This window comes from Ziziphus jujuba, chromosome 4 (genome assembly GCF_031755915.1).
Source record: "Ziziphus jujuba cultivar Dongzao chromosome 4, ASM3175591v1".
Classification (NCBI taxonomy): Eukaryota; Viridiplantae; Streptophyta; class Magnoliopsida; order Rosales; family Rhamnaceae; genus Ziziphus; species Ziziphus jujuba.
Window position 1 is genome coordinate 26,002,036 of NC_083382.1, and position 14,135 is coordinate 26,016,170.

Sequence of the window (14,135 nt, forward strand, 5' to 3'; positions counted from 1 at the left end):
CAATTTAGTTGGCTTGCACTACTACATAAAATGGCTTCAAGTTCAGGTATGTATCTCTTTTAACTCTTTACGAATTCCTGCTTTTTCTTTTCCTTTGAAATTTTTTAAGCCTCTACTTCCTTCTTTTAGTATAATTTACGTAATATGTATCACGTAGAGTATTTTCTTAAAAGTTATTGCTTTGACCTATAGTAGGTGCTTAATCTACCAATGCAATGAATCATTCCGAATTTTAAGATAATCAAACATCTAGTACTCTGAAAAAGTAATTCAGTGGAAATTTGTCAGATTTATGGCCAATGATTTTTGCAGAATAGTTTAAGAGTGTAGAAGGGGCTACTTATGTTGAACTAGGCATTAGATAGACAGACAAGCTGGTTAGGCATATATAGGAATTTAAGCTCGAAGTTATGAAAGCCAAGCTTGAGGTGGAACAGCGGTGATGGGTTTTGCTCAAGCCTGATTTAGTCCAAGCATAGCTTGGGTCAAAAGCTAACATATCATAAGCAACACATCAACAATAGGCAAAAATAGAACACGTACCTTCCAAATCTGATGCTTTAGCTCTAGTTTAAGCCTCCAAAATTAGGGCTTGATAAATTAAGTCTTCTTCCTCGTGAATATCAAGCCCTAATTTTGCAGATCAACAAATGACATGAAAACAAAATATAAGCCCTAATTTTGCAGGTAAAAAAATGACTTGAAAAAACGAAGAAGAAGATGATGATGGAAGATTGAAGAAGCAGAAGAAGAAGAAGAAGAAAAATGCAGAAGAAGAAGAAGAAGAAGAAGAAAGCAGAAGATGAAAGATCAAAGAAAAATGCAGAAGAAGGAGATGGAAGATCGAAGAAGAATAAATCGAAGACTTAGATTGAAGACTGAGAAGAAGAAGAAGAAGAAGAAGAAGTAAAACGAACGGAATGCAGAAGAAGAACTGTACTCATCGGGAGTTTCCACTCCTACGAGAAACGTGAACAGTCCGGCAAAAATTATCTAGCCAGAGACACCAGCGGGAGACACCAGCGAGAAGCGAGAGAGACCTTCGATGAGCTTGGGACAAATATGACCCGGGGGGGGGGGGGGGGACGGGTCAATTGAGTCCCGGTCTTTTGGTATTAAATCATTGTTTGGGTTAATTTGTCCCAAACTCAAAATTACAAACCAAACACCACACTTGGGACACAATCCCATCCTGTCCTGGCCGATCCCAGCAACCAAACGCACCCTTAGAACTCATAAATTAATTGAGTTCTACTTTATTATTATTATTATTATGTTTTTTCTTATTTCTCTGGTTTCTATTATGAATCTTGTGGGTTTATTGAATTGTTTAATATATGCAGTTTTGACAATGAATTATGGACACAAACAAAATATGTAACAGTTTTTATTCAAGTTTTGGAATCCATTAAGTTTCAAAAAATTATGAAATGGGATATCATCTAGATGACACGAAATTGAAGCAAATATCAATTTAGTTCCTGAATATCTAACCTGTAGAAAGATGTTTAGAAGTCCATTCTTTTTCCCAATGAAATCTTAGGTAGCCACTGATTTCTCATGATAATGGTTGGAAATTGGGATTTTTTCTTGGTTGAAACCCTATTGTTGGTTGAATGGAATTATGTTATTCTCATTGGAGATGAAATGAAAAACTGGAAAAAAAAAAAAAACAAAAAAAACGAACTAAAAGCATGATTTTTTTATAAATTTTATGCCTGCCTTAAAAATCAATTTTGGGTTCTTTATCATGTGTACAGAAAATTGACTTTGGAAAGAACATTAAAAAAAAGAAAAAAAAACCATTTTAAGATATAAAAAAAAAGAAAAAAAAGAAAAAAGGTGACAGTTTTTTAAAAAAACTCGTTAAAAATCTATAAAATAGTTTACACGTTTCTGAAAAAGCGTGGCTTTTCTCATTTTGGTGATGGCTTTTGATAAACAATCAACTTTTCCATTTTTTTTTAATTTTTTTTTACTTAAAAGGCTGTATTTTTTTTTAAAGGTTCTTTCCAAAGTAATGTTTTTGTGTATATATATATATATATATATATATATATATATATAGAGAGAGAGAGAGAGAGAGCGAAAGAGAGAGATTCCAGATAGAGAGATTTTTCAAAACCACCTATCAGTTCTGATTGTTGAATCTATAGCTACAAGGATATATCTGAGTTCCTCGTGTTCTTCTTCTATGGCCATGTCAACAGCCATTCTGTCAGCATGGTTGGTGCAATCGAAACAATGCACGGATGGGAACGTGCATTGAATGGGAGGAAGCTACATTGATGATGAAAACACTGCAAAGGAGTATATGCGGAACAGAAGCTATTCGCATCTAACACCATAGTATCCCACGGGATGCCAAAAACATAGACCAATACCCAGTTTTTATTTGACTTTTTTTTTTTTTTTTTCAAACCTTCCTGTGCCTGTGGTTTACACTTCTTGCCTTAGACTTGTCAAAGACCCTATTTAATTTTTCTTGATCTATGCGTTTGAAAATTAAAAACTGCAAAAGGACAAAAATTTTAAAAAAAAAATTGGTTAGGCCAGTTGCTGAAACGATAGTGCGAGTGGTGCAATCACGTGAGGGAATTTTGATCTGAACCGTCCGTCCGTATCTTGCAATTTATCTAATGGCCATAATTTTTTCTACATTTTTGGACCGGATCCGTGCCCATTAGATCAGTCATGATGGTAGAATATATATACACAGTCCGTCTATGGTGCGGACGGTCTTCATGCGGACCACAGTATTGGTGACGATTTTTTATAGTATTGGTGACGATTTTCTAAGAAATCGTCGTTAATACTATGAAAAACAGTCACTAATATTGCGGTCCTCATGCGGACCACAGTATTGGTGACGGTTTTTTATAGTATTGGTGACGATTTTCTAAGAAATCGTCATTAATACTATGAAAAACTGTCACTAATATTGCGGTCCTCATGCGGACCGTCCTCACCATAGAATTTCCGTATATATACATATATATATATATATATATATATATATATATATATATATATGAGAGAAATTATAGTTATTTATGTGTTTTTATGGAAACATACCAATTTTTAGAATATGTGAACTTTGCATTCAACCAAAAAGAAAAAAAAAAAACAAAAAAAAGAATATGTAAACTTTTTTTTTTGTCTTTTTTTATTAATATTAAACTCATTAAACTAGAGAGGTGAGTTTCACTCCAATCAATATTTAAACTCTGAATCTAAAAATATATTCTTAATGGTTTTGCAATTTTATATATGTGTACATATAGTTTTGATGTAGTGCTTACCTAGTTCACCTTACAATTCCAAATATTGACATAACAAAAAATTGAATGGGGGTAAAGAATGAAATACATAAAATTTTTAATTACTTTTTTCTAAAAAAAAATTTTAATTGACTTTCATTAAATGATTCACTTTTTAATATTAAAAATATATATTTTTAAATTAATATTAACATATATGATTTGTCAATCATACCTTTATAGTCAATACCCCTATAGTCAATAATAAAAGTGAGCTAGATAGCCCACTAGATTATTACACACATATATAGATATAACTTTTTATTCAAATATCATTAATTAATAAATTCGTCCAAGAAATAAAAAAAACTATCATTTATTCCTTATCTATTCTATATTCCAAATATTGATAAAACTAAATATTGATAAAAACAGACATTTGCTATTAAAAAAAAAAAAAAAAACTGTTGTATGAGGGTAGAAATTTGATAGGTAATCATAAAAACATACATACAAATATAGGAATTTCATTTAACACTGAATCTATCTTTTTTTGTTTTTAGATTGCTTTAAGTACTAATATTTAAAGATGTATTCTTTAATTTTCGATTATTTCAAGGATTAAAATTGAAAAATATATTTTAGATTTATACAAATTATGGTTCACTTTGTCTTGATAGTATTTCAGTTTTCCTTTTGGAGATCTTTTTAAAATCTCAGTATTTTACTAGACATATATATTTTAAAATTTTTTTTTTAAAATTTTAATTTTTAACGCAATTTAAGAATTAATAATAAATATCCTAATAGAAGAGAATTACTGTTAACATACATATTTTAAGACAATGAAGATACGACCTTGAGGGCTTTTTTGTTTGAGACCTATATCTTGTTTGAGCTTTTTTTTCTTTCTTTTTTGGGTCATATGTCTTGTTTGAATTTGAAATTAAAATTTTACAACTATTAGTTTCTCAGAAAAAAAAAAATATTATTTATCACTACTACTATCCATTATTAATGGGACTTATATGTTACATATGTGGTTATTTAATCGTGGATGCCACTAATAGTAATGATAAATAGTAAAACCTTTCTCAAAGCTATAAGGACGCTTTTGGTACGTAGAATAGGTTTGCATTAGACTGGATCGGACAAATCTGGTCTAGATCAGACAGGACTGGACAAGGAAAATATAATTCTGTCCTATGTTTGGTACAATTCAGAACTGAATACTGGATTAGTTATCTTATGTATGGTGCAGTCTTAGACTAGCATAGACTATATTGTAAGATGGGGCAAACTTAAAAAGCTTTCAAAACTTATGGAACTTAAATGAAAGATCATATTCTGATCTCAAATTTCTAGTTATACTTTTCATATTAATGCGCCATGATATAGAGCACTTATGCACGACCATCAATCACTAGACTTAAGAATGTCGCTTTGAATTTACTACCCATGTGTTTTTCCTTTATCCATCACTCAAATACAAGGTAGCACACAAAGCCCCTTTGTGAATCAAAACAGCTTATATAGTTATAACCCAAAGAGACAAATAGGACTTAATCTATGTTTAGATCAATTTAGTTTGCACTCCAACAATAAACCACAAGAAAACTATCAATCCATAAAACTGAACAGATTTACCTTAAATTTCCACTAAAAAAAAACTTATCTAATTAAAACAATTGTCAAATACATAGTAATGAAGATAAATAAAGCAAATGGTACAAATAGGATGTAAAAAAGTTCAGCAAAAACGTAAAAGGAATAATAACAAAGAGATAGATAGAGATCTTATAGCTTTGTGCAGCTTCTAAATCAAAGCCATCGACATTCTCTTCAAACCTCTTTGAAACCTAGCTCATTCCAATCAACCAAAACAGAAAATTCCCAAATCAAAAACTGAAACCTGAATACAAAATAAAAACCACACACAAACTCTAATGGTAAATGTATACCTTGTACAAGCTGTAGCCGTGAAGAGCTTGACGAGCTCATCCATAACAATATCAAGAAGCAAATCCAAATTGATGCCTTGTAAGATGAACTTCTTGAACATTCTCTTCTTCGGCTACCCTATAGCAACTGCTACGTCCATCTCAACATCCACTTGTCATAAACAAGTCCCAAAATCCAACAATTGAAAAAAACCATTTTCATTTAACAAAAACAAATGGAAAAAAAAATGGTTTTCTGTCAGGGTGGCAAGGAATGGGAATTATAAAAATGATTAAATTTTTCTTTGTTGCAGTGTATTTTTTCTATATCTACCACTTACTTGGAAAAAAAATTGGAGGGTATGAACAGAATCAAGAACTTTGAACTCATCATTTTGAGTGATAATGGATAATAGCCTCAATATTCAAAAAATCAGTGAATGATAAGAAGCGAAGTGAAGGTTGAGAAATTGCGTGTAATTTGGAATTGGAGAAATAGAATGTTAGGCATTATATAAAAATTGACAAAGAAGAAAAAGGAGGAGGAGGAGGAGGAGGAGGAGGAAGAGGATTGAAGAAGAAGTAGAAAAGTTGAAGAAGAAGAAGAAGAAGAGAAGAATCGAAAAAAAACTCACCAAGGGTTTCTAGCAAGAGAGCTTTGAGAGAGCTTGTCCAGCTATAAGCCAGGTTTCTAGCGGGTTAGTTTTGTCCCAAGCCAGCAGTTTTATTTTTTTTTTTTCTTTAAGACAAGTTGTCCCTTTCACTGGGACTGTGTCTAATCCTAACTTGGCCAGTTCCATGAAACAAATAGTCCCTAAGTGTTAGCAAATATCATACAAAAATATAACATACAAAATAGTAGCAAAAATGGGGTATAATAAATAAATCACAAATATTAAGCTTAAAATAATAACCTTGTAAAATTTAGTATACAAAAAGCTAAACAACATATTATGAACAAAATTAAAAATAATAAACAAAAGATTAATATAAAGAACATAGTAAACATTAAATATGAATGAAGAATTTGAAATTTAAGTCGAATCTTATATTTCATACGATGTCCTTAAAATAGATTAGCCTTTCATCGGTGTTAATGAATCCAGATGTATCTATCTCCTCGGATACAATAGATTACGGATGCTCAAAATGTTCCCCTTTTGAGCTTCCCTCGGTGAACTTGAAATTGTCTTCTTTTTACCACGCAAAAGGACCGTAGACAATTCTAAGAACAATTTCACAAGGATACAAGAAAAATGCTATAGAAAATTTTCTCTTGCTCTTCCTTTATCTTGTCTTATTCCACACCAATATTGAGCTATATATATAGGCCTCAACCAGTAGGAAATTAAATAATGTTTTTAATATGGCTTGAATATGTTTAATAACGTTCACTATTAAATCTCATATTTAATTGGCCGTTGCAAAAGTTTTACAATTAAATCTTCTAATTTAATTGTTAGTGACTAATTCATTCAAAACTTGTAACTCTAAATTTGGTTTTAAAATCATATTTTTCAATAATCTCTCACATGAATAAATTTAACAGAATGAATTAAAAAGAAACTTGAGATATAAAACAAAAATAAATAAATAAAACTTTGGTGGTAAAGTTCTACAATCAAAACCTCCATAGGATAGATAGGTGTTATCTTTTGAACCTTTCCTTATAAGAATATATTTACTTTGTTGATTAAAGGGAGATGCAATGTCTTTGAACCTTTTGTCATTTGTGTAAATGATAAGATATATCTCACGTAGAATCCTTAATAGCACATTTCAGTTTTCACTATTATATTCATTTTGGTCATGAATATATCTCTGGTTCTACAAGAGTTTCTAAGGAGCCAAGCCCCATACAATTTGTCTTTGAAGCGGCCCCATTTATCTCTCACATAAGTGATTTCTTATCTAAGAATAACCCGCCTTACTATGCTCTAATTTTCCTAGACAAATCAGAATTATTAAAAGCTTATAGCTTAACGTTTTTTTAATAGACATTACGATTTCATCATAAGAATGGACAGGAGGATAACCCCCATAGTGATCTAACTCAATCTTTACAATTTAGTTTTTCTACTAAACCTAAATCTTGGAATTTCCCAGTCAACTAAGTTGGGTATCTATTGTACAGATTATCAAATTTCACTGGCTTTAATCCATTCCCCTCGATGATATCTCCAACTAATCTCTGTCTAGCTCTTTCAGAAAAATCTACAATATTATCTTTTGACTTTTCATTGTTAACAAAAATAACTCAAATCGAGATTAGTTGTCTCACGATATTCTATCTAGAATGTAAATTTCTAGATTTATCATTCCACCTTTTCACCATAAAATACTAAATCATTGTGGATTCAGTTTATATTTCATTTCCAATGATCATAATCATCATCTACTCAATTTGCTAACTTTGTAGATTATGTATAGTCTTGTACAACTAATCAAGTATACTAAACTTCCAATCATTTGGAATATTTTATTTGAAATACTCTTATCATTTTTATTGTGCTTCTGTATATATATCTGGGATTTTAGATGCATGCACAAGAAACAAAATACTATTATTATGTGCATATCCAATGATAATGCAATTAACAGTTTCTGAACCTATTTTCACCTTTTATGGTGTAGGTACATCCACATAAGCAAGACATTCCCATGTTCACAAGAATTTCTAGAAAGATTGTCTTCCTTTCTATAGAGTTCTTTCCCTTTACTTTAGAATACCTTAAAAGGTAATTTGCTAATCAAATTGCTTCCCCCCCACATCATCTTTGCATCCATTATTTCCTCTATATTTTACCTTTGCCATTAGCAAATGTACATAATAATAGTCACCAAAATAGTTCTAGAAAGGAACTATACAAATTCCAACAATTCTAGAACAAATTTTCAAGCATAGCACGGGCCTTTTAAGGCAACCACATAAAAATGAAGATCATTTACCCTAATTAGCTCCCAAGCCTCCTAAAACATACTATCATAATAGATTATAGTTTGTTTCATGGTTCAATTATGAGGATATTTAACAATATCAACTTTCTCACACCAATCCTATGTTATTACTCATAAGTCAATCGTTTAGGAAAATTGGGCAGCCCATTCATTATTCCATGTGTCTAGATGCATCAAACCCAAGATTTCATCCAATTGATTGGAAACAACCAATTAAAAAGATTGTGTAGAAAATCTTCACCCTCTTTGGTAACAACGAATTCCCTTGTTTGTCTAGAAATTCTTCAATCAAACATCATGAAAAAATTATCCAGATAAAATATAAAAAATCTCAAAAACATGTTAGTTTTCTTTTGAAATCCATGATGCTCAGGTCAACATGGATTTAGTCTAGCACCTGGTCTTTGCTAAAAACCTTGAAATCTATCTTAAGATTGTTAGAAAATATTATACAAAAATCTAATATACAAAATAGTAGCAAAGATGGAGCATAATACATAAAGTACAAATATTAAGCTTGTAAAATTTAATATACAAAGAGCTAAATTACATATTCCAGATAAAATTAAAAACAAAAAACAAAATATTGATGCAAAGAACTTGGTAACCACGAACTCTGGATAAAGATTTTGAAATTTGAGTTTGAGGCCTGTGTTATGAATAGTATTCTTAAGACAGATTCACTTTTCACTTATGATAATAAATTCATATGTGTCTGTCTTCCAAGATACAACAGATTAGAAAAGTTTTAAAGATTGTATCTTTGAGTTTCTCTTGAGGAACTTAAAATTGTCTTCCTTCTACCACATGAAGGACCCTAGACAATTCTAATAACAATTTTAGAAAGATACGAAAAGAAAGCTATAAAACTTCTTGTCTTGCTCTCCCTCTATCCTATCTCATTCCACTCTTTTTCCACACCAAAATTGAGCTATACATACAGGCCTCAACTAGCATAAAATTAATAAGGTTTTTAATATAATTTTAAATATATTTAATAACATTTGCCATTAAATTTTTGTTACAAATATTTTACAATTAAATTCTTCTAATTTAATTATCCGTTACAAAATTTATAACTCCCATATTTAAAAAAAAAAAAAATAATCAATTAACAAGCCATTTAATTTAGATGTTACAAATATTAAATTTGGTTTTAAAACCAAATTTTTCCAACAATATGTAAAAAGTGAGTTTGTAAAGAGATGTCTCGTTTCTTAAGCGATCTACATAGGTTAAAAATATTCATGAAACAAAATTGTTCCATCTTTTGCTAGGAAAATCTTTTTTTTTATTTTTATAGTTTTAAATAGCGTAAAAAATGTGATATAACACATGTATTACTAATTCGTTCTAACAAAATACAATACATACAGTTCTGTAACCCAAAAAAAAAATAAAATAAAATAAAATACATGGAAGTGACAATGTTGGTTAATCCATACTAAAAATATGATAACCCAACATGATCCATAATATAAAACAAAAGCAATATTAGTTAAACGAAATATTTTTTATTGCCACTAATATATTTTTCGTTTTTTCTATATTTTATTTTATGAAACACTAATATACTATTTGTCTATCATTAAATATTTAATTAAAAAAAAAAAAGGAAAAGAAAAAGGAAGAGGAAAGGTTGTGTTCGAATTGGCATGTGCCAACGGCTAGAAAAATGGTAAAATTAAGTTCAACTGAGTACGCTTCGAGGAACTTTGGTTATGGATCTCAAAAAGTTGTTCCACAAAAAGAACAATCAAGCAAAATCAGATAATGTACGGCACCATGGATCTACTTATCTGTATCGATCCATTGAATGCCTGCAACATTTTATCGGGCAGATCATTTTATTTTTTTCTTCTTATTTTATTGCATACACGTTTTCTTTTAGTCTTCATTAAAAAGCAAGCATAAAAGGCATTCGTAATTTTTATGTAATAATATATATATATATATATATATATAATATTCCAAGATGCTTATTCATCAACAAAAATAAGTAAATAAATAAATAAACAAACTCTAAGATGCCAATTATTTAAATAAACTTTTTAAACTTTTAATTTCAAACCCAAAAATTTTAGTCACCCTTTTTAGACCATCCAAAATTTACTTTCGATAATATAATCGCATCAGATACCACAAAAAAATTTGAAATATATATTTCATAAGAAATAATATATATATATATATATATATATATGGATTAACATCTTTAAAAACTTGTTATATATACTCTTTTAAAACAGAGATAAGAAAGGTATATGAATTTCCAATTTATCAAAAAGAATTAAAAATAAATAAAAATCTGTAGCCAAATGAATTTCCATTATTTTTTGTGTCCTTTTATTCGCAATGGTTTTTGCATTTTGCTTTTCAATATCTGAATAAATGACAAATGAAGAAAAGAAGAAAATGGAAACACTGTGCCAAGGCAATGTTTAATTAGAAAAGACAATGCAACTTATTCCTTTCTACAAAACAAAAACGACGTCGCAGTCTTAGCATTCTCCATTGTCCTAGTGAAACGCCAGAGGAACTTCATGGCCAACAAATTCAAGGTCTCTTACCGAGCTCCTCTTGCAGTTGCAGAGTCTGTTCAAGCCAATACCAAGACTCATCCATCAAGTCAGGGCTCAATCTGAACATCAAAACACAGAACTCCATCTGATTCAAAACCCCATCACCGTCCAAATCACCTTCTCGAACCATGCACACAAGCTCATCCTCTCTCAAATCCTGAAGGCCCAGAAGTGCAGAGTTCCTCCTTAAGCTCTCCAGCGTGATCACACCCATGTCCTTGTCCATCAGCAACTGAAACCCATTACAGAGCTCCTTTATCAGGCCCTCCCCACCAAGTTTATCAGCAATTACAGGAAGCAAATCTTCAAAATCTGCCATTGATTTTAATTACTAGGAGATAATTAGGACAGCAAATTAAAACCTCCTCTTTCTGTATGTATGTGTTTCTTGGGGGAAGAGATTGGAAGGGAAAGGAATGTATATATAGTATTATGGAAAGCAGGGAGGCTTCTCGGAAGGGGAAGAGTTTGGTCCCCCAATGGATGACAGCAAAGGAACAGACTCTTAATGGCTGGTCGGCTTTGATTCTCCCATATTTGAGAATGCAAATTGCCTCTGTTGTTTCGGAGAAGTTTGTTACCTCTTTTTTTTAACAAAGTTGTTTTTTGTTTTTGATTTTAGACTTGGCCATGCTCTTTGCGAAAAGTGAGAATTGAGAAAGAAGTAGTCAAATAAAGGGTACCACTCATTTTGTTCCATCTTCTTTTGACTTCCACACGATGGGACTCATGGGAAGCAGAGTTAGTTTTGTAATTTGAGGGGTATTATCGTCATTCAATGGGATTTAGACTTTAGACTTCTTTTATCTTTTTGACTTTTACCACTAAGGCTACTTCCACATTACATAGGAAACTGTAAAAGGTAATTTACCCAAAAAAAATATAAAAATTAAACTATTAAAAGGTTGGCAACTGCTATGCTCTTTTGGTTGAGGATTGAGTCATGTTGACTCCTTTTTAAGGGAAATTTTTGAAGTTTCCTACAAAATTCTTCACAAGTATGGCAGAAGATGCACATGGGGTGGGGATGGATTTGGTTTTATTTATTTATTTATTTATTTTACTTTTATATTTTGTTTAAAAGGTTGCATACATATCAGATTCTCAAGTACTTGATCAATGATTTTAAATTGTGGTGCTATAAAATAATTTTTCTTGTTACATCTCACACCTAATTAATGAATCGTTCACGGTAAGCAAAATTTTAAGACCGTTTAAACTTTGATTTTGATTTTGAACCTTTTTTTTATTTTTCTTTTTAAATGGAGACCTAATGGCTAAACTACAAAACATTCACCATTCTAGAGACAAACTCACAGTACAATCAACTTCTAACAAGTGAAACGCTATCTTACGAGTATAATTATATACCCAAAAAAAAAAAAAAAAAAAAAAAAAAAAAGAGAAAAATGAAAACTTGTTCCATATATTAATGTATGACTACAATTAGCCTGAGATTATGGCATTTATATATAATATTCCAATGTAATGCCATAATGATCCCAGAACAAGAATACTTTTTGTCAATCCAGCAAACATCGATAAATGAATCAAACTCCTCCTATAGTATTTTACAGAATCCCATTATCCAAACAAGTTAGGCCCTAGATCAGTTCCCAAACCCTAGCTAAGATGCACACTGGCTTAGGGACAACAGTCTTATAACAACCAACTCGGATGTTCTATTGGGAACGCCACCCAGTCATAGAAAGTGTGCAAGCAAATGTTAAATTCATATTTTAGTAAAATGGACAATGAATTACAAGTGTAATTTTGTAATTATATATATATATATATAGAGTCTATCTAGACAGTTTGCATATGGACTATGAATATTGAGGATGAATTTTAAAAAAATCATTGTTTATACTATCACACGGAAAGAATATTGATGACTATTTTTTAAAAAATCATCGTCAATACTCATGATCTGCGTATATACCATCCAAGTCGAAGAATTTTCCTTTATATATATATATATATACATATGTTCTTATCGGAGAATCTTGATTTAATTAAATAAAAAATACTTAATGCTTACGTAACAAATGTGCTTAGGTTTAAGCATGGGATAAAATGATAAAGTTAATGTGCTTAGGTTTAAGCATGGGATAAAATGATAAAGTTAAAATTTTCTAATTAGAAAATTTTTGTATACATACACAAATATATAATAAGGATATTATAAAGAGAAATTGTAAAAGATATATTCATAATATTTATATCTATATGATTTTCCTGATCTGATGGGTGTGGACATGTGTCCTTCATAGTCTCTCTCTATATATCTCTTCCATGTCAAAACCATATATATATATATATATATATATATATATGACACTTAAGTATATATATGACTAGTCGGTTCCTTTTTTCCAGAGGGAGTTGTATACGCGTTTTGGCCGTGTACAACAATCTTACTTCACCACTGCCGTGCCACCGCAAATAATAATCCCTTTATTTTTTAAGCTTTAACTCCCACTTTTGTCAACAAACAATTTATTTTCTCCCTTTCTCCATCTGTCAAAGAGTGCCTAAGGTCAGTCTTTAAGAACCTCCCAACACTTTCTAATTTTTTTTAATTCTTGTTTGAATTTTCCTATTCGTGGATTTTCCCCTGTATATTCTCGATTGTGCCACATTAATTTGGACCCGAAATGAGATTGCTATCTTGAAGGCTTTCAAAGACTTTTCCTTCCAAGAAAGAGCGTGTCAAATTCCATGAATTGTGTAGGGATTCCCTTAAGAAAGAGGTCTTAAAGGAGAAAAACTGATTGGGAAAAAAAAAAAAAAATCCCGAGTTCAAAGAAAAATCACTCCTGGAGTTCTAATTATCAAAAATATTTCTCTAATAGTCCTCAAGAAATGATAAATTTGACCTCTTAAACCAGCTTTGGAATTTGAGATAAACCAAAAATGGTGAATGTTTTAAAGCTCCAAAAGGAAATAAAATGAAGAAGTAAATATTTGGGAGGCCAACAAAATTGGAGGAAAAATGGAAGCAGCTGCAAGCATGAAGAGAAAATGAGCTGGCCATCCGAAAGATTGAATTGGTTCCTGAGCAAGATAATCAGATGTATGACCCAATATAAAATTATTTCATAATAAGGAAGAGCTTATGAAGACGAAATGGAGCTGGTAATCCTAAGGAGCAAAATAATGTGTTGTATGACTAGTTAATTCATAACAAATATACCTATAGGCTTAAGATTTTTCAGAATATGATATCAATATTCAGGCCGGCTTAAGGCATAGGCGCCTAGGCCCCCATCTTATTGGGCTCTCAAAAAATTTCATATATATATGAGGCCGGCTACAATGAGGATCGACGGTATGAATTAAATCCGGACAAAAAAATGTGCTGAAAATGGGAGCCGTTGGATTTTCATATCTGG

General features: G+C 30.9%; 1 protein-coding gene across 1 annotated transcript; it reads right to left on the minus strand.

The window, feature by feature from the left end:
* Positions 1 to 10,334: 10,334 nt before the first annotated feature.
* On the minus strand, positions 10,335 to 11,354 carry LOC107416899 (calcium-binding protein KRP1). The gene has a single exon (XM_016025450.4). The coding sequence runs from the start codon at positions 11,057 to 11,059 to the stop codon at positions 10,715 to 10,717; it is 345 nt and encodes a 114-aa protein (XP_015880936.1). The 5' UTR covers positions 11,060 to 11,354; the 3' UTR covers positions 10,335 to 10,714.
* Between the last annotated feature and the right edge of the window lie 2,781 nt (positions 11,355 to 14,135).

What these genes read in the sequence shown, in the direction of transcription:
- LOC107416899 (XM_016025450.4), bottom strand. Translation starts at nt 11,059, where the DNA reads ATGGCAGATTTTGAAGATTTGCTTCCTGTAATTGCTGATAAACTTGGT.